Source organism: Salmo salar, chromosome ssa01, assembly GCF_905237065.1.
Source record: "Salmo salar chromosome ssa01, Ssal_v3.1, whole genome shotgun sequence".
Classification (NCBI taxonomy): domain Eukaryota; kingdom Metazoa; phylum Chordata; class Actinopteri; order Salmoniformes; family Salmonidae; genus Salmo; species Salmo salar.
This window is the reverse complement of record NC_059442.1, coordinates 18,598,306-18,619,237: the sequence shown is the minus strand read 5'-3', so window position 1 is coordinate 18,619,237 and position 20,932 is coordinate 18,598,306. Positions and strand designations below refer to the sequence as shown.

The window sequence follows — 20,932 nt, the reverse complement described above, 5'->3', positions numbered from 1 at the left end:
TATTAAAGACCAGTCATATTAGAGACAGTCATATTAAGACTAGTCATATTAGAGACAGTTATATTAAAGACCAGTCATATTAGAGACAGTCATATTAAAGACTAGTCATATTAGAGACAGTCATATTAAAGACCAGTCATATTAGAGACAGTCATATTAGAGACAGTCATATTAAAGATCAGTCATATTAGAGACAGTCATATTAAAGACCAGTCATATTAAAGACTAGTCATTTTAAAGACCAGTCATATTAGCGACAGTCATATTAAAGACCAGTCATATTAAAGAGTCATATTAAAGACCAGTCATATTAAAGACTAGTCATATTATAGACCAGTCATATTAGAGACAGTCATATTAAAGACCAGTCATATTAGAGACAGTCATATTAAAGACTTGTCATATTAGAGACAGTCATTTTAGAGACAGTCATATTAGAGAAAGTTATATTAAAGACTAGTCATATTAGAGACAGTCAATTTAAAAACCAGTCATATTAGAGTCAGTCATATTAAAGACCAATCATATTAGAGACATTCATATTAAAGACTAGTCATATTAGAGACAGTCATATTAAAGACTAGTCATATTAGAGACAGTCATATTAAAGACTAGTATATTAGAGACAGTCATATTAGAGACAGTCATATTAAATACCAGTCATATTAGAGACAGTCATATTAGAGACAGTTATATTAAAGTCTAGTCATGTTAGAGACAGTCATATTAAAAACCAGTCATATTAGACACAGTCATATTGAAGACTAGTCATATTAGAGACAGTCATATTAAAGACCAGTCATATTAAAGACTAGTCATATTAAAGACCAGTCATATTAGAGACAGTCATATTAAAGACCAGTCATATTAAAGACTAGTCATATTAAAGACTAGTCATATTAAAGACTAGTCATTTTAAAGACTAGTCATATTATTGACAGTCATATTAGAGACAGTCATATTAAAGACCAGTCATATTAGAGACAGTCATATTAAAGACCAGTCATATTAAAGACTAGTCATTTTAAAGACTAGTCATTTTAAAGACCAGTCATATTAGAGACAGTCATATTAAAGACCAGTCATATTAAAGAGTCATATTAAAGACCAGTCATATTAAAGACCAGTCATATTAAAGACTAGTCATATTATAGACCAGTCATATTAAAGACCAGTTATATTAGAGACAGTCATATTAAAGGCTAGTCATATTAGAGACAGTCATATTAGAGACAGTCATATTAAAGACCAGTCATATTAGACACAGTTATATTAAAGTCTAGTCATGTTAGAGACAGTCATATTAAAAACCAGTCATATTAGAGACAGTCATATTGAAGACTAGTCATATTAGAGACAGTCATATTAAAGACCAGTCATATTAAAGACTAGTCATATTAAAGACCAGTCATATTAGAGACAGTCATATTAAAGACCAGTCATATTAAAGACTAGTCATATTAAAGACCAGTCATATTAAAGACTAGTCATATTAAAGACCAGTCATATTAGAGACAGTCATATTAAAGACCAGTCATATTAAAGACCAGTCATATTAAAGACCAGTCATATTAAAGAGTCATATTAAAGACCAGTCATATTAAAGACTAGTCATATTAAAGAGTCATATTAAAGACCAGTCATATTAAAGACTAGTCATATTAAAGACCAGTCATATTAAAGACTAGTCATATTAAAGACCAGTCATATTAAAGACCAGTCATATTAAAGACCAGTCATATTAAAGACAGTTATATTAGAGACAGTCATATTAAAGACTAGTCATATTAGAGACAGTCATATTAAAGACCAGTCATATTAAAGACTCGTCATATTAAAGACCAGTCATATTAGAGACAGTCATATTAAAGACTAGTCATATTAAAGACCAGTCATATTAGAGACATGATCATTAAACAAATTGATCTGAGGCAAATGTATCAGCAGCACATGTTCAAGTCTGTTATTATCTGGGTGCCAGGTATTGTGTGTGCGTGTGTGTGCATGTGTGCCGTGTGTGTGCGTGTGTGTGCATGCGTGCCATGTGTGTGCGTGTGTGTGCATGTGTGCCGTGTGTGTGCGTGTGCGTGCAAGGTGCTGTTAGATGGACACATTAATCACAGCGTTGGAGACAAATGAACGACTTGCTGTCCGTGACGATGATGTTTTGGCGGAAGAGAGGAGAGCAACAGAGCGAGAGAAAGGAGAGTGAACAAGAGAGAAAAAGGGACATTGAAATAGAGAGATAAAGAAACTATCAGGAAGCTAAGCAAACAACAAATAAATACTGATAAAAAAATATAGATTTTATATTTGAGTGACAGGTCAAAATATTATTCGATTTTTTTCTCTTTATTTGGTAGGGTGAAACCTCCCTCTGTGTTCAGCTCAGTTCAAAGCCAGAAGGCCGCTGTGTTAAAATCACCGATAAATAGATATCTAATCATCAGCATATCAAAACACTTTCATATCTCCGTGCAACAACAAAGGTCTAACCAGCCCCCTGATACTCAGCCTGACGCGTCTCAGTTTAACACACGTCAGATATAAAGCACCAACAATCTCCATCAATAGACAAAAAGACGCCGTTTCTCACTTCGACATCATATATTCAACACCTCCGTCTACCTGCCTTTTACTAAAGGTTACCCCTCCGAGGGGTACACAAAACAAACAGATTACCCACTTTCATACCCTCCTTTTTTCCTCTGCTCTCTCTGTCATTTTCTCTTCATCTCTGTCTTTTTTCTGGGCTTGCTGAAGCGAGGCGTGGTGAAATCAACAGGAGACCAGTAGTGGTGTGTGTGTGTGTGTGTGGTGATGTTGGTGGACCACTCTGCCATGACAAGGTGTCATTAGAACAGGACCACTGATTCACTGTTCTGACAGCTGCTAGGACAAACATGCAATCATCGCATAAGAGGGAGTCACCGAGGGGGGCCACAATACACCTACCACTCTCTATCTCTGTTTACACGTCTCTCCTCTCCTCTGCTTGTTTCTTTCTCTATATTTTTCCCCACTGTTTTCGTTTTTCTCTCTCCTTTTGTCTTAATCTTGTTCCATATTTCTATAGGTAGAAATAATTTCATCAGAGCCATGCATTGTGTCTCCTCTCCACACAGATAACAAAGTCCAATAAGCAAAAAAATCTATCTTGATAGGGCCAACGCTGGGAAATAAACACAGGCAACGCATTTACATTTTTATAGTTACATGAATAGGATGATGTCATCACAATACTCAATTACTTTTTTCTCCTTCTTTCCGCTACCATCCTGATTCTGCTGTTTCTTTAGCTGCACTGAACCACAGTCAGTTTGTTAGCTCTGAACATCAATTGAAGGGAGAAGTTTGCTCTTCTGAAGAATTATGGGTAAGAAACACTGGCTTCCTGTTCTGGTGAATTATGTGTAAATGGCCTCTGGTTCCTCGCTGGGCCTGGTGTGTTTGTGTGTGTGTGTGTTTGTGTACGTGTATGTGTGCCTGCGTGCGTGTGGATGTGCGTATGTGTGTGTGTGTATACTGGTGGGTGGATGATTACAGTTGTTTCTGTCGGAGGAGGATTAATACATAATAAAAGGAGAGCCAGCGGATGTAAATCGTCTCCCGGCAAGGCAGGAAGATCAATTGTTATAACATTACAGGCTGGGAAAGTAGTCATTCACTCTATCGGCTGCAGAATAAACCCACTGATTACATGCAATCAATGTGATAATGGCAAAAACACATTTGGCCAATGGGCCGCACGGCCGTAAAGCCGTCTCTTCGAGGCTCACGCTACACTAGACAAGCTAACAGAGGGGACAGAAATAAATGCGACCTATACTGTTAAAGCGCTAGGTAGGACAGGCTAGCAGAGGGGACGGTAATGATTGTGACACATGTCGGAGGCCTGTGGTTCCTAACCTGTTTTAGATCAAACAAGGATTACCACCAGGGTACAACTCCAGCTGTGGCCATTTATATAACACTATTGATTTACCATTATGTTATTTATATAAATGCATTCTGTCCCTTCCTAGCTATTTCACTTCCACTACATCCAGTTTTCATAAGAAATGAAATTGTATTTGATTTCTAACCAAATAACACTCCTGGAATCATTGTTAGTTCTGAAAATACATAATATGAAATTATTATGATTTATCTGTAACAAATATCAATAAATATATCAATTATTTTGGTATCACATTCCTATAATTAATATACCTACTACAACACAAATGTCAATGTGAATGATAGATGTGGTGTAGTTATTTCAGCTGAGGTGATGTTGTTGAACAGGTGTGTGTGTGTGTGTGTGTGTGTGTGTGTGTGTGTGTGTGTGTGTGTGTGTGTGTGTGTGTGTGTGTGTGTGTGTGTGTGTGTGTGTGTAATGGGACCAGATATGAGAGAAGCATGGTCTTGTTCACTGAAGACAGGCCTGTCAAGGTGGGCCGATCCTCAAAATATATGGCTCTGTCTGTGTGTGTCTGTGTGTATCTGTGTGTGTGTGTGTGTGTATCTGTGTGTGTGTTCTGTTTTAACCCTGTAACCACGAAGAATTAATCGCTCAAAAATCAACTTTCATCCAATGAAGTCAAATCCCGAAGTGAAACTATGAGGTTGAAGAGAGAGAGACCAGAGCTGTAAGAGCAGCCCTTACCCACTCAACACAACACCATACAAGACAATATGAAACTCAACAATGAAAAATAAAGGACAAAAGAATGATTGATCACTATTCTCTCAGTTCTGTCTGTATAGAAAACAACATTTTCCTTTATTGAAACACTCAATGAAAATTGCTTTGCTTGTAGACTTGGTCTGGTGTGTGAGTGGATAAGCAGTGTTATCTGGGAGCGTTAGGGGTGCAGAGACCCCTCAAAACATTCACTGACACGCACACACACCCTCGCTGACACGCACACTGTGGCTGACACACACACCCTGGCTGACACACACTGTCGTGCCGGGATGGGTTCAGGGTAAATAAGCTTGGCTGTTTTTCAATAAGCAGCAATACTCCTAAACTACATGACCTGAACTACATGCTGTCAGAGCGAAAGCGTTCATCTGTTTAACACACACACACACACACACGCTCAAATAAGGATGAACCAGACGTGGGATCAAATGAAATTGCTGAAAAAACTTGTCCGGATTAAAAAACACATCTTATTAAACAAATGATAAAAGAGGATTTTACTCTCAGAAATATGACAGGGTTATGAGAAGTGAAATAGGAGGATAGGATGGAGGGAGAGGGACAGAGGGGTAGAGAAGAGAGGGGTAGAAAAGAGAGGGGGGAGGGAAAGGTGAGAGTGCAGGCAGTAAGATGGCTTTGGTTATGTCTGTCGTTGGGTTGTTGGAGCGGTGTGGAGTTGGGGCGGTGGGGCAATGGGGCGACGGGGCGGCGGGGTGGGGCGTTGGGGCAGCAGGGCGTTGGGGCGGCAGGGCGGCGGGGCGGTGGGGCGGTTGTTTGGGGTGAGAAGTAGAGCGGAGCGGGCCCAGGCCGGCAGCCTCTTTAACCAGATCAGATTGGGGAAATTGGCTGTCAGGACAGGATTGTCGTGATTTATACCCGTCTATCAAGAAGAGAGGAAACGGTGCAAGCTGCTCCCGCTAGCCCCCGTCTCCCTCCCTCCCTCCCCCTTCCCCTCCCCCTTCCCCTCGCTACGCTTGCAAAGCATCTTACACCCTTAACGCCACCATCTGCTACCAAATCTAATTCACATTCCACCATAATCAGGTTTACCCTGTAATGCCCACTCTGTCTGTCTGTCTGTCTGTCTGTCTGTCTGTCTGTCTGTCTGTCTGTCTGTCTGTCTGTCTGTCTGTCTGTCTGTCTGTCTGTCTGTCTGTCTGTCTGTCTGTCTGTCTGTCTGTCTGTCTGTCTGTCTGTCTGTCTGTCTACCTTTACTCTATCCCTTCCACTTCCTACCTCTCTCAATTTCTCCTTCTCTCTCTTTCTTTTACACTATCTGTCTTCATAAATGCATGTATTTCTCACTGTCCGTGGTATGTGTGTTTATGTGAATGTGACTGTCCATAACTACACATTTGCCATTGTTATACTAAATACATTTATCCCACACAGCAGAGTATAGAGGCGGTAAAGAGGTCAATGGAACACGACCCAAACAATGGAATTGCAATGGAAACACATGGTGGAAAGATCCCATAGACGGAGTAAAGGAGTCAATGGAAACGTGTAGGGGAAAGATCCCATAAACGGAGTAAAGGAGTCAACGTGTAGGGGAAAGATCCCATAGATGGAGTAAAGGAGTCAACGCGTAGGGGAAAGATCCCATAGACGGAGTAAAGGAGTCAACGCGCAGGGGAAAGATCCCATAGACGGAGTAAAGGAGTCAACGCGCAGGGGAAAGATCCCATAGATGGAGTAAAGGAGTCAACGCGTAGGGGAAAGATCCCATAGACGGAGTAAAGGAGTCAACGCGTAGGGGAAAGATCCCATAGACGGAGTAAAGGAGTCAACGCGCAGGGGAAAGATCCCATAGACGGAGTAAAGGAGTCAACGCGTAGGGGAAAGATCCCATAGACAGAGTAAAGGAGTCAACGCGTAGGGGAAAGATCCCATAGATGGAGTAAAGGAGTCAACGCGTAGGGGAAAGATCCCATAGATGGAGTAAAGGAGTCAACGCGTAGGGGAAAGATCCCATAGACGGAGTAAAGGAGTCAACGCGTAGGGGAAAGATCCCATAGACGGAGTAAAGGAGTCAACGCGTAGGGGAAAGATCCCATAGACAGAGTAAAGGAGTCAACGCGCAGGGGAAAGATCCCATAGATGGAGTAAAGGAGTCAACGCGTAGGGGAAAGATCCCATAGACGGAGTAAAGGAGTCAACGCGTAGGGGAAAGATCCCATAGACGGAGTAAAGGAGTCAACGCGTAGGGGAAAGATCCCATAGACGGAGTAAAGGAGTCAACGCGTAGGGGAAAGATCCCATAGACGGAGTAAAGGAGTCAACGCGCAGGGGAAAGATCCCATAGACGGAGTAAAGGAGTCAACGTGTAGGGGAAAGATCCCATAGACGGAGTAAAGGAGTCAACGCGCAGGGGAAAGATCCCATAGACGGAGTAAAGGAGTCAACGTGTAGGGGAAAGATCCCATAGACGGAGTAAAGGAGTCAACACATGGTGGAAAGATCCCATAGACGGAGTAAAGGAGTCAACGCGTAGGGGAAAGATCCCATAGACAGAGTAAAGGAGTCAACGCGCAGGGGAAAGATCCCATAGACGGAGTAAAGGAGTCAACGTGTAGGGGAAAGATCCCATAGACGGAGTAAAGGAGTCAACACATGGTGGAAAGATCCCATAGACGGAGTAAAGGAGTCAATGGAAACGTGTAGGGGAAAGATCCCATAGACGGAGTAAAGGAGTCAACACATGGTGGAAAGATCCCATAGACGGAGTAAAGGAGTCAACGCGTAGGGGAAAGATCCCATAGATGGAGTAAAGGAGTCAACGCGTAGGGGAAAGATCCCATAGACGGAGTAAAGGAGTCAACGCGTGGGGGAAAGATCCCATAGACGGAGTAAAGGAGTCAACGCGCAGGGGAAAGATCCCATAGACGGAGTAAAGGAGTCAACGCGTAGGGGAAAGATCCCATAGATGGAGTAAAGGAGTCAACGCGAATGGGAAAGATCCCATAGATGGAGTAAAGGAGTCAACGCGTAGGGGAAAGATCCCATAGACGGAGTAAAGGAGTCAACGCGTAGGGGAAAGATCCCATAGACGGAGTAAAGGAGTCAACGCGAAGGGGAAAGATCCCATAGACGGAGTAAAGGAGTCAACGCATGGTGGAAAGATCCCATAGACGGAGTAAAGGAGTCAACGCGTGGGGAAAGATCCCATAGACGGAGTAAAGGAGTCAACGCGTAGGGGAAAGATCCCATAGACGGAGTAAAGGAGTCAACGCGTAGGGGAAAGATCCCATAGACGGAGTAAAGGAGTCAACGCGTAGGGGAAAGATCCCATAGATGGAGTAAAGGAGTCAACGCGTAGGGGAAAGATCCCATAGACGGAGTAAAGGAGTCAACAGCGTAGGGGAAAGATCCCATAGACGGAGTAAAGGAGTCAACGCGTAGGGGAAAGATCCCATAGACGGAGTAAAGGAGTCAACGCGTAGGGGAAAGATCCCATAGACGGAGTAAAGGAGTCAACGCTTATGGGAAAGATCCCATAGACGGAGTAAAGGAGTCAACGCGCAGGGGAAAGATTCCATAGACGGAGTAAAGGAGTCAACGCGCAGGGGAAAGATCCCATAGACGGAGTAAAGGAGTCAACGCGTAGGGGAAAGATCCCATAGACGGAGTAAAGGAGTCAACGCGTAGGGGAAAGATCCCATAGACGGAGTAAAGGAGTCAACGCGTAGGGGAAAGATCCCATAGACGGAGTAAAGGAGTCAACGCGTAGGGGAAAGATCCCATAGACGGAGTAAAGGAGTCAATGGAAACGTGTAGGGGAAAGATCCCATAGACGGAGTAAAGGAGTCAATGGAAACGTGTAGGGGAAAGATCCCATAGACGGAGTAAAGGAGTCAACGCGCAGGGGAAAGATCCCATAGACGGAGTAAAGGAGTCAACGCGCAGGGGAAAGATCCCATAGACGGAGTAAAGGAGTCAATGGAAACGCGTAGGGGAAAGATCCCATAGACGGAGTAAAGGAGTCAACGCGCAGGGGAAAGATCCCATAGATGGAGTAAAGGAGTCAATGGAAACGTGTAGGGGAAAGATCCCATAGACGGAGTAAAGGAGTCAATGGAAACGTGTAGGGGAAAGATCCCATAGACGGAGTAAAGGAGTCAACGCGCAGGGGAAAGATCCCATAGACGGAGTAAAGGAGTCAACGCGTAGGGGAAAGATCCCATAGACGGAGTAAAGGAGTCAACGCGTAGGGGAAAGATCCCATAGACGGAGTAAAGGAGTCAACGCGTAGGGGAAAGATCCCATAGACGGAGTAAAGGAGTCAACGTGTAGGGGAAAGATCCCATAGACGGAGTAAAGGACTCTGGAAATGCAGACTTTCCATTGACCAGATTGGCGCACATTCAACAAATTTGATCTAAGAAAGTGGACACTCTTCAAATCCGTCATGATTTGTGTATATTATTATTATCATTGTAACAGGCCCATAATGTGGTTACTTAAGAAATCCTCTTAAGGATTAGCCCCTTTTTTTTCAGTTTTCTCCTAAAATGACATACCCAAATCTAACTGACTGTAGATCAGGCCCTGATGCAAGGATATGAATATTCTTGGTACCGTTTGAAAGGAAATACTTTGACGTTTATGGAAATTTGAAAGGAATGTAGTAGAATATAACACAATAGATCTGGTAAAAGATAATATAAAGAAAAAACCAACTGTTCTTTTATATTTTTTGGTACCATCATCTTTGAAATGCAAAAGAAAGGCCATAATGTATTATTACAACCCTGGTACAATTTAGATTTTGGCCACTAGATGGCATCAGTGTATGTGCAAAGTTTTAGATTCATCCATTGACCCATTGCATTTCTGTTAAAACATTTGTATCAAGACTGCCCAAATGTGCCTAATTTGTTTATTAATAACTTTTCATGTTCAAAATTGTGCACTCTCCACAAACAATAGCATAGTATTCTTTCACTGTAATAGCTACTGTAAATTGGACAGTGCAGTTAGATTAACAAGAATTTAAGCTTTCTGCCAATATCAGAGATGTCTATGTCCTGGGAAATGTTCTTGCTACTTACAACCTCATGCTAATCGCATTAGCCTACGTTAGCTCAACCCTCCTGTGGAAGGGACACCAATCCTGAAGAAGTATATCCGAATTGGATATATTTAGCTGTTTTCGCTGCATAACATGTAGAAGTTGTCCCTTTTCTGGTTTAGAAGTGACTGCTAAATGCTAACTCCTGTTTGTATAAGCTGGTTAGCATAGCTAGCATACAGAAATCGTTGATGGTAGTCAAAGTCATTTTTAGCTGTAATGCAGTTGATTCGTAACAATGACATGAACATATGTTCGGGTTGACATCCATACAAGCATGTTAACCTCAACATGGTGTGAAATACATGAGCCTCCTAGGTTTTGTACTGAAGTCAATGTACCCAGAGGAGGACAGAAGCTAGCTCTCCTCTGGGTTCACCATGGTGCTTTAATGTTTCACAATTTTTTTTAAATGACATTCACTGAGGAGGATGGTCCTCCCCTTCCTCCTCTGAGGAGCCTCCACTGATGTCAGTCTCAATACATGTTCATGTCATCGTCACCAATAAACTACATTGCAGTTAAAAAATGACTTGGACTACCACCACAGATTTCAGAAAGGCTAGTTATGTTACCAGTTCCTACGAACGGGAGGTAGCATTTAGCAGTCAGTCACTTCTTCTAAGCCTGAAAAGTAAAAACTTCTAAATGATATGCAGTGAAAACAACGTCCCATCAGCTTTTTCTTAAAGAGTAACACACACTACAGTTAAAAAAACAAGAGTCCACCCTTTTTCCAATAGGTGAAGGGGGGTAAAGATGTATGAGGAGAGGTGAGGTAGAATGGGGGGACTCGGATGTGACAAGACGTGTGGTGAGGCGACGGTGAAGATGACAGGAGAACAGGTGACAGAGGGTAAGAAGTGGTGAGGATGGGTGAAGATGGGTGAGGAGAGGTGAGGAGGGTTGAGACTGACAGAGATGTATAGCTCTCTCTCTGTTCTTTCCTGATGAGCATTCTGCTTTGCTAATCCTACGCCGTAAACCCACAATCCAATCCCGATTGTCGCCCCCCCCACACACACGCACACACACAGTCACACACACCCCGAGCCACAAATCTGTTTGCGGCCCATCTGTGTTAAGGCCATCTAGTTTATTAGAGATGGATGAATTTACAGTAACGAGCCATTCCCATGACAAATAATCCTTTTCAACCATTTGATGGTATAAATAAAAGGTGGCCTCAAGAGGGGACTAAGCTTAATCAGTGGTGTGTGTGTGTGTGTGTGTGTGTGTGTGTGTGTGTGTGTGTGTGTGTGTGTGTGTGTGTGTGTGTGTGTGTGTGTGTGTGTGTGTGTGTGTGTGTGTGTGTGTGTGTGTGTGTGGGGGTGTGTGTGTGTGTGTGTGTGTGGGGGTGTGTGGAAGGGCTGTGGAACTAACACTGAGGAAGGAGACACCACCAGAGAAAGTTTCTCTCCATCTAAACACCATATTATCTCATCTCATCTGTCTCTCTCTGTATCTCATTCCTTACCTTGTTACCCTCCCCTCTCAGTCGTCCGTCTAAACCTATCTATCCCTCCGTTAAATGCCATACCTTTATCTGTCTGTTACTAAGGGTGTGTCTTCCTATAGTGTGCGTGTGTATCATCCTGCTGGCTTGTCTCTGTGTGTTGGTGTAAGAACAACAGCCCTAGCCTGTGTACCAGTGCCATAACTGCATGTATACGTGTCTGTCTGTCTGTCTGTCTGTCTGTCTGTCTGTCTGTCTGTCTGTCTGTCTGTCTGTCTGTCTGTCTGTCTGTCTGTCTGTCTGTCTGTCTGTCTGTCTGTCTGTCTTGTCTGTCTGTCTGTCTGTCTGTCTGTCTGTCTGTCTGTCTGTCTGTCTGTCTGTCTGTCTCAGCTCTCTCATGTGAAACACACACACACACACACACACACACACACACACACACACACACACACACACACACACACACACACACACACACACACACACACACACACACACACACACACACACACAGCGGCCGTCTCCATGTGCCAGTAACATGCTTGTCTGTGATTGGTTTAGGGTCTGTGTGACAGCGGCATGCCAATTGTCTCTAACAGGTTTGACCCAGACTAAGTCCAATTGGCCTAAGACTGAGCCCTGAGCCACAGTCAAACAAACACACCCCCTTTAAAGGGCTTTGCCTAAACCAAACAGTATCCAGTCAATATCCAGTCAAAACCCAGTCAATATCCAGTCAATATCCAGTCAATACCCAGTCAATATCCAGTCAATATCCAATCAAAACCCAGTCAATATCCAGTCAATACCCAGTCAATATCCAGTCAATATCCAGTCAATATCCAGTCAATACCCAGTCAATATCCAATCAAAACCCAGTCAATATCCAGTCAATATCCAGTCAATATCCAGTCAATATCCAGTCAATATCCAGTCAATATCCAGTCAATATCCAGTCAATATCCAGTCAATATCCAGTCAATATCCAATCAAAACCCAGTCAATATCCAGTCAATATCCAGTCAATACCCAGTCAATATCCAGTCAATACCCAGTCAATATCCAATCAATACCCAGTCAATATCCAATCAAAACCCAGTCAATATCCAGTCAATATCCAGTCAATATCCAGTCAATATCCAGTCAATACCCAGTCAATATCCAGTCAATATCCAGTCAATATCCAGTCAATACCCAGTCAATATCCAGTCAATACCCAGTCAATATCCAGTCAATACCCAGTCAATATCCAATCAATACACAGTCAATACCCAGTCAATATCATACACCTAGGCTTTTTTCAGTCAGGTAAAACATTCTGAATGTAAAACACGATTTCCTATTCTACATGACACACAATAATATTTGTTCTACATTCTACATTTTATCTGAAAGTTCTGTTGCAGCCTCCTGAACAGGCCCCAGGCCAAATATCTACTGTACACCAGGCATTATATAGGGCAGGTTAAATATGCCAGAGGGAATACGCCAGAGGGAATACGCCAGAGGGAATATGCCAGGCCAGACATGTTGTAAGAAATGTCCTGAGGTGGTTAGGGAGGGCTGGGTAGCAATGATGTTCGGCCACGGCTCTGCCTGAAACTCAAAGCCCAAGGGATAGGGAAAGTAGCAAGGTTCACACACACACACACACACACACACACACACACACACACACACACACACACAGCACGAGCTATGTTTTAACATGAAACAAAAAGGTTCGCTTACACTCTTAAAAATAGACAGAGTTGACAATGAAGGGCCTGATGGGTACCATGACCAGTCACACATTCATGTGACAGTGACACACCTTTACAGGAGTCCTCAAGAAGACACAGGAAATGAAGTCACTAAGATATTTTCCATTTTCGTTAATTAGTGGAGTGACGAGAAAGATCAGATCCATGAAATGGATGATATTTCAAATGTAAACGTGTGAGTAATCGCTGCAGAATGTTTCTTTTGTACATTACTTGATTTCAGAACTCACACACAATCCTAATCAACTCCCAAACCATGTAAAAGCACAGAATACAAAAAATGTTTACTAAAATATAAATACAAACACACACACACATACACACAAACACACACACACTGAGGCCCTATCAGTGTGGGAGATGTGTGTGTGTGTGTGTAGCGTGGCGGGCTACCTGGTCACATCTGGCTGTATTTTTACAGCAGGCAGTAAATCCAGCTAAAAGTCAGTGACTCATGATGCCACTGATGATCTGCATACATCTACATTTAATCTGCCAAGCACTAACACCATACATCTACATTTAATCTGCCAAACACTAACACCGTACATCTACATTTAATCTGCCAAGCACTAACACCATACATCTACATTTAATCTGCCAAGCACTAACACCGTACATCTACATTTAATCTGCCAAGCACTAACACCATACATCTACATTTAATCTGCCAAGCACTAACACCGTACATCTACATTTAATCTGCCAAGCACTAACACCGTACATCTACATTTAATCTGCCAAGCACTAACACCATACATCTACATTTAATCTGCCAAGCACTAACACCATACATCTACATTTAATCTGCCAAGCACTAACACCATACATCTACATTTAATCTGCCAAACACTAACACCATACATCTACATTTAATCTGCCAAGCACTAACACCATACATCTACATTTAATCTGCCAAACACTAACACCATACATCTACATTTAATCTGCCAAGCACTAACACCATACATCTACATTTAATCTGCCAAACACTAACACCGTACATCTACATTTAATCTGCCAAGCACTAACACCGTACATCTACATTTAATCTGCCAAGCACTAACACTGTACATCTACATTTAATCTGCCAAGCACTAACACCATACATCTACATTTAATCTGCCAAACACTAACACCGTACATCTACATTTAATCTGCCAAGCACTAACACCGTACATCTACATTTAATCTGCCAAGCACTAACACTGTACATCTACATTTAATCTGCCAAGCACTAACACCATACCTCTACATTTAATCTGCCAAGCACTAACACCATACCTCTACATTTAATCTGCCAAACACTAACACCATACATCTACATTTAATCTGCCAAACACTAACACCATACATCTACATTTAATCTGCCAAGCACTAACACCGTACATCTGGAGGACAAGCCCTTTCTATCCCCCCCCATCCCAGTCACATACACATACATGCGCTGTCACACACAAAAACATGCTGGAAGCATGCAGTCACACACATTTGAGTTAAAATCTGTATTAATATCTTTACTTCTACCTCTATACTCAATCTACCCACGTCTTTCATCTCTCCCTCTTTCACCTCTTTCCCTTCATCTCTCTCTCTCTCTCTCTCCCTGATCTGTCTCTTCATATAGTGTGGCAGGTTGAATAATTCAGGCATCTGTCTGACCGACCCAGAGTGTCCTGAGCTTGGCAGAGCTTTCCTCTCTACCTCTCTACCTCTTTCCTCTCTCTCTACCTCTATCCCATCTCTCTACCTCTCTCTACCTCTATCCTCTATCCCCCTCTCTCTACCTTTATCCCTCTCTACCTCTATCCCCCTCTCTCTACCTCTATCCCCCTCTCTCTACCTCTATCCCCTCTCTCTACCTTTATCCCTCTCTACCTCTATCCCCCTCTCTCTACCTCTATCCCCCTCTCTCTACCTGTATCCCTCTCTACCTCTATCCCCCTCTCTCTACCTCTATAACTCTCTACCTCTTTCCCCCTCTCTCTACCTCTTTCCCCCTCTCTCTACCTCTATCCCCCTATCTCTACCTCTATCCCCCTCTCTCTACCTCTATCCCCTCTCACCAACTCTACCCCTCTCTCTACCTCTATCCCCCCTCTCTCTACCTCTATCCCCTCTCACCAACTCTACCCCTCTCTCTACCTCTATCCCCTTCTCTCTACCTCTATCCCCCTCTCTCTACCTCTATCCCCCTCTCTCTACCTCTATCCTCCTCTCTCTACCTCTATCCCCCTCTCTCTACCTCTATCCCCCTCTCTCTACCTCTATCCCCCTCTCACCAACTCTACCCCTCTCTCTACCTCTATCCCCCTCTCTCTACCTCTATCCTCCTCCTCTTGTCTATCTGTTTCTCTTCTGTATCAGTCTCTGCTCCACCTCTCCATACAAACCCAATATCCTTTTTCATTGTACCTCTTTCTACGTTCTTTATGCTCTTTTTTTACTGTTATACACACACTATTTCTCTGTTTTGAATTCTCGCCTTCTTTCTCAGTCTCCCTTCCTCTTTCTCCATGGTCACTAACATGTTCATTGAAGCAGTCAGCAAAGGAAACAGGCCCAAACAGTAACCGTTATCACATTATAAACACAACCACAATCCAACCATAAGATAAACACAACCACAATTCAACACATTTTAAATACACCCACAGCCAATTACTAAACACTAAAACAACCCCTAAATTACAAAGTATACCATCACTGCTGAAACAACACAGAGACATTTTTAATGAACCTTCAGACGTAAGCCAAACCAAAGCATTTAAAAACATTACAGCGGTGAACAAGCAACAAACATGTTTTCAGATGCACACTGCCACCAGGGAAACAAAACAACACAAAACAACAAAGCAACCACTTGTAATAGCCTTGTTAAAACCAAGCATAGAGTTTAATTGTTATAATTAATTGGTATTAGATTTAAGGTGACTGAATTGCTCCTGAATTGTTATGTCGTTGATGCATTTCTTTTGAAGGAATATTTTTTTAAAGTACAAGTGAAATAGGTTGGTTTACTTTTAAGTTTGGACCAATAAGGTAGTTTGTTAAGCTGAGGCCAATGGGAGAGTTGACCAGGTTAACAGGAGGCCTGGGAAAGAGACGTTGAAGAACGAGGGAGAGACGTTGAAAAAAGGATGGAGAGAAAGAGAAAGAAAAACTATAAAAGAAGACGATAAAAGTAACAAAAAAAAACATATCTACCAAGTTTTGAAGGGAAATATTGATTTGATGTTATAAGAGAGTAATTATTATTTTGTTAAGAAATACTTAGTAGAGATTGAAGCTACCGTCTCATCGTGGAGGTATTTGACAGCCTCGAGGTTAGCCTAGCGTCGTGGAGGTATTTGACAGCCTCGAGGTTAGCCTAGCGTCGTGGAGGTATTTGACAGCCTCGATGTTAGCCTAGCGTCGTGGAGGTATTTGACAGCCTCGAGGTTAGCCTAGCGTCATGGAGGTATTTGACAGCCTCGATGTTAGCCTAGCGTCGTGCGAGAACTGAAGAGAATTGCTTGTGGAAGATTAACGAGTTCATGTTTCCATGGGATATCTGTTGCTGCTAAGGAGTACTGTCTACATTGATAGCTGTGCATCTTGTGAGTACACCTGCACGGAACTGCTATACTTCGCTGAGGAAATATCTAGGAGTCGTGAGTAACCACAACGGTGGGGTGCTTCGGGACTTTATGTGCGTCGTCATTTTTTGGGGGGAGCTCCGACGCGCGCCAACGGGGTTAACCAAGCTTGCAAGTCATTTGAACATGGGTTGTGAAAAATCATTGGGGTTTATTATTTGTATTTCTTTTGATGTGGCACATTGAAAATGTGATAATATACATCTTTAACCTTATGTCTGTTGCGTTGGTGGAGTCATTTACTGTTTCAGTTTCATTTATTGCATGGGTTATTATATATCCTTATATAATAACAAAAATCTCTAATCATTCTATCTGAAGTGAATCCCCTAGTTTGTCATCATCCTAGCGAGTTTACAATAGGGATTTTCATTGGAGATGTGCTTCTCACCTAACATCCCATGCTGTTGAGATATTCTAAGTAAGGTAATATCGTGAGAGTCACATTTGAGCCTGGTGAGAGGGTTACATACTAAACAGCAGCCAGCCCAGTAACCATTGTACACAACAACTAGCTAGCTACCCATTCAAGTGTCAACGCAACTTAGTGTCAGCTATTGTGTGTACTCCGACTAACCTCATCACAGACCTGGGGAGCATTCATGTGGGGGAAATGTACTGAACATTTTAAAACATTCTAAAACGTTGTTCCCTTCTGAACGCAGCCCGGACCCTTTATCACCGTAATCTAAACCTACAGAAGGATTATAGTAGTAGTGGGAGCTGTACTGTGGCACACTGGATGAATGGTAAATTATGGAGACAAAGACTTAGACATCACTCAATCTCTCACACACACACACACGCACACGCACACACGCACACGCACACGCACACGCACACGCACAAACAAACAAACAAAAACAACACATTTTATCTTTATACACAAACTACGACGTTGAGACATGGAAAAGACAACAGTATTGGCTTTTGATGTAGTGTGTGTGTGTGTGTGTGTGTGTGTGTGTGTGTGTGTGTGTGTGTGTGTGTGTGTGTGTGTGTGTGTGTGTGTGTGTGTGTGTGTGTGTGTGTGTGTGTGAGCATGTTTCCTCTCTTACCTTGGGTTATAAAGTGCATGTGCGTCACGCATGTGAGTGGCGTCGAGGTCGTAAGTCTGTTGCATTCTCCACGCGCTGCCACATTTGCCGTACTTATCTTCACTATTAACCTGGGCCTTTGATAAGTTCATTCTACAACACAGAGAATCACAGGGAACAGGGGGTCAGATAGGAGCAGCAGTCTGGGAGGAGAACACAGAGACAGTAGGACTGATACTTCAAACAGACAGGGAACAGGGGGTCAGATAGGAGCAGCAGTCTGGGAGGAGAACACAGAGACAGTAGGACTGATACTTCAAACAGACAGGGAACAGGGGGTCAGATAGGAGCAGCAGTCTGGGAGGAGAACACAGAGACAGTAGGACTGATACTTCAAACAGACAGGGAACAGGGGGTCAGATAGGAGCAGCAGTCTGGGAGGAGAACACAGAGACAGTAGGACTGATACTTCAAACAGACAGGGAACAGGGGGTCAGATAGGAGCAGCAGTCTGGGAGGAGAACACAGAGACAGTAGGACTGATACTTCAAACAGACAGGGAACAGGGGGTCAGATAGGAGCAGCGGTCTGGGAGGAGAACACAGAGACAGTAGGACTGATACTTCAAACAGACAGGGAACAGGGGGGTCAGATAGGAGCAGCAGTCTGGGAGGAGAACACAGAGACAGTAGGACTGATACTTCAAACAGACAGGGAACAGGGGGGTCAGATAGGAGCAGCAGTCTGGGAGGAGAACACAGAGACAGTAGGACTGATACTTCAAACAGACAGGGAACAGGGGGTCAGATAGGAGCAGCAGTCTGGGAGGAGAACACAGAGACAGTAGGACTGATACTTCAAACAGACAGGGAACAGGGGGTCAGATAGGAGCAGCAGTCTGGGAGGAGAACACAGAGACAGTAGGACTGATACTTCAAACAGACAGGGAACAGGGGGGTCAGATAGGAGCAGCAGTCTGGGAGGAGAACACAGAGACAGTAGGACTGATACTTCAAACAGACAGGGAACAGGGGGTCAGATAGGAGCAGCAGTCTGGGAGGAGAACACAGAGACAGTAGGACTGATACTTTAGTTCAACAGACAGTTAGCCTGTACATATTGAGCGTTGGATGTAAGTTCAGCATGAGGGGCATATTTCAGCAATGTATTTCATTACATGGGTTATTGATAGATGATTGCTACTTTTCCACATGAACGATGTAGCACAGCCATTTAGGATGGATGTAGCACAGCCATTTAGGAAATTATATTTTTAATGCCCCCAACTGTACATACTAAATGATGGTCAGATGGGACACCTGAGTACAATGGAACGGGTCTTACTGACGCTACCTTAGATTAGAGACTCAGAATATTACAGACATACAGAGAGAGAGAGACAGACAGGCAGGACTTGTATATACAGTATGCACATCATGGGGCCTATATAAGACAACAACAGATAGTGCTTACGAACACTTTTTATGGCCTTGAGCTATGGTAACGTTTACCATAGTTTAGGTTGTTCATGGTAAACGTTTAACGGCTGCATTTACCGGACACTGTTACTTGGGAGAAGGGTGTGTGTGAGACATTAATAGAAGCCTTCCTGGACAGTTATAATATGCTACGGGTATTATTGGTCTTGGGATAAAAAGCAAGGAAAGAGGATGGACTGTTAGCTGTCAATCAAATACCACCTCTGCATCAGGGGAGGAGCTGTCTCCAGGGTGATAAGGTAACCCCCGGCAATGGAATCAGAATCATCGTCTGAAAATGTAAAAAAATAAAATAAATTAAAGTGCAGAAAAGTACGGACAGTCCAGACAGTTTGACGTCACTGAGAGGAAACTATGTGTGTGTGTGTGTGTGTGTGTGTGTGTGTGTGTGTGTGTGTGTGTGTGTAATGAAATTGCCAGGTGCCCTACATTAAAAGAGAAAACCAGGGGAAAGATCCCTAGACTAATAATAAGAATATCTTTATATCAGAACGGGAATTTTTTTGGACATTCCACTAGGAAAGAAATGTCTTAAAACTCACTCTAAAAATAGATAGAGCTAAAATCACTGCAATTGAAAATAAACAACACTAATCTAAATATGGGTAGCAAATCTGTGAAAAGTGTATTAAAGGCTGTCTTTCCTTATTTCTTTCATTCTGTCTATTCAGACTAATAAACATATTTTCTATATTATAATACACATATATTATAATAATTGTTAATTTGGGTATGAGACAAAATCATTTTAGAGAAAGAATGGGATAATGTGGTAATCATTTCATGTTTGTGTAATATGTTGAGTCTGTTGTCTCTATGTGTATCAGTAAATACGTCAGAACATGGACCTCACGTACTGATAAAGACAAAGACATGTTTACCACACAAACACACACACACTGGAACACTGTGTGTGTGTGTGTGTGTGTGTGTGTGTGTGTGTGTGTGTGTGTGTGTGTGTGTGTGTGTGTGTGTGTGTGTGTGTGTGTGTGTGTGTGTGTGTGTGTGTGTGTGCGTGTGTGTGTGTGTGCGTGTGTGTGTGGCTGGCCAGGCCGGCAGGCTATGGCAAAGTAGAAAAAGGCCTGTGCGTGTAATGTGTTGCCTTTAGTTTCAGTTCCAGTTGAGTGAACAGGATGAATCGATATGGTTCTGCAGACACGGCCGGCTCCAACACACAGCCATGGACAAGCCCCAGCTCAGCCCCAGCTCAGCACAGCTCAGCCCAGCTCAGCCCAGCTCAGCCCAGCTCAGCTCAACGTTCTATCTACTGTAGGGGCTCAACTCAATACAGCGCCTGCCGCGCGCTACGTATTCACTTACATTAGCAAAAATGCTAAAATACCAACGTCGCGCAGCGGGATTAGCACGCCATTGCTTTATTACATTACGCTTTGTGGTGTGATAATCGGATTGAGTTTTAAACCTTACCTTCATAAAATATAAAAGGTTATTTGGGGAGAAAGACCATTACTTTGGAGAGGGTTTAGTCTACAATATATACAGCACAGCAGCAGTGTTAGGACACACACTGCTTATCTTGTACTTTAGGAGGAGAATTAGGAGAATGTTAGGAGAATGTTAGGAGACTTGCCTAGTTAAACTTTTTTTTAATACAAAATAAACTCTGCATTATTTTATACTAAATATTTCAAGTAAACAAAATATATACTAATAATAAATGTTACTGAAAACAAATTAACTTAAATACTTATGGTCTCAAATCAAAGCCTAATAATCAAATATTGCTTTCAGTTAGCAGGATGCAAAGCAAAATACAG

General features: G+C 42.7%; 1 protein-coding gene across 5 annotated transcripts in view; it reads right to left on the bottom strand.

The window, feature by feature from the left end:
- LOC106570958 (estrogen-related receptor gamma) overlaps window positions 1-20,932 on the bottom strand; it is a 263,515-nt gene that overhangs the window by 105,302 nt on the left and 137,281 nt on the right. For 4 of the 5 annotated variants that reach the window (XM_014143900.2, XM_014143663.2, XM_014143597.2 and 1 more), the window contains exon 2: window positions 17,677-17,808. In XM_014143900.2, the coding sequence (XP_013999375.1) occupies window positions 17,677-17,807 (131 nt within the window). In that variant the 5' untranslated portion in view covers window position 17,808. Of the gene's footprint in view, window positions 1-17,676; window positions 17,809-19,355; window positions 19,422-20,932 lie in introns of those variants that run through there. The other variant, XM_014143738.2, reaches the window with a different exon arrangement.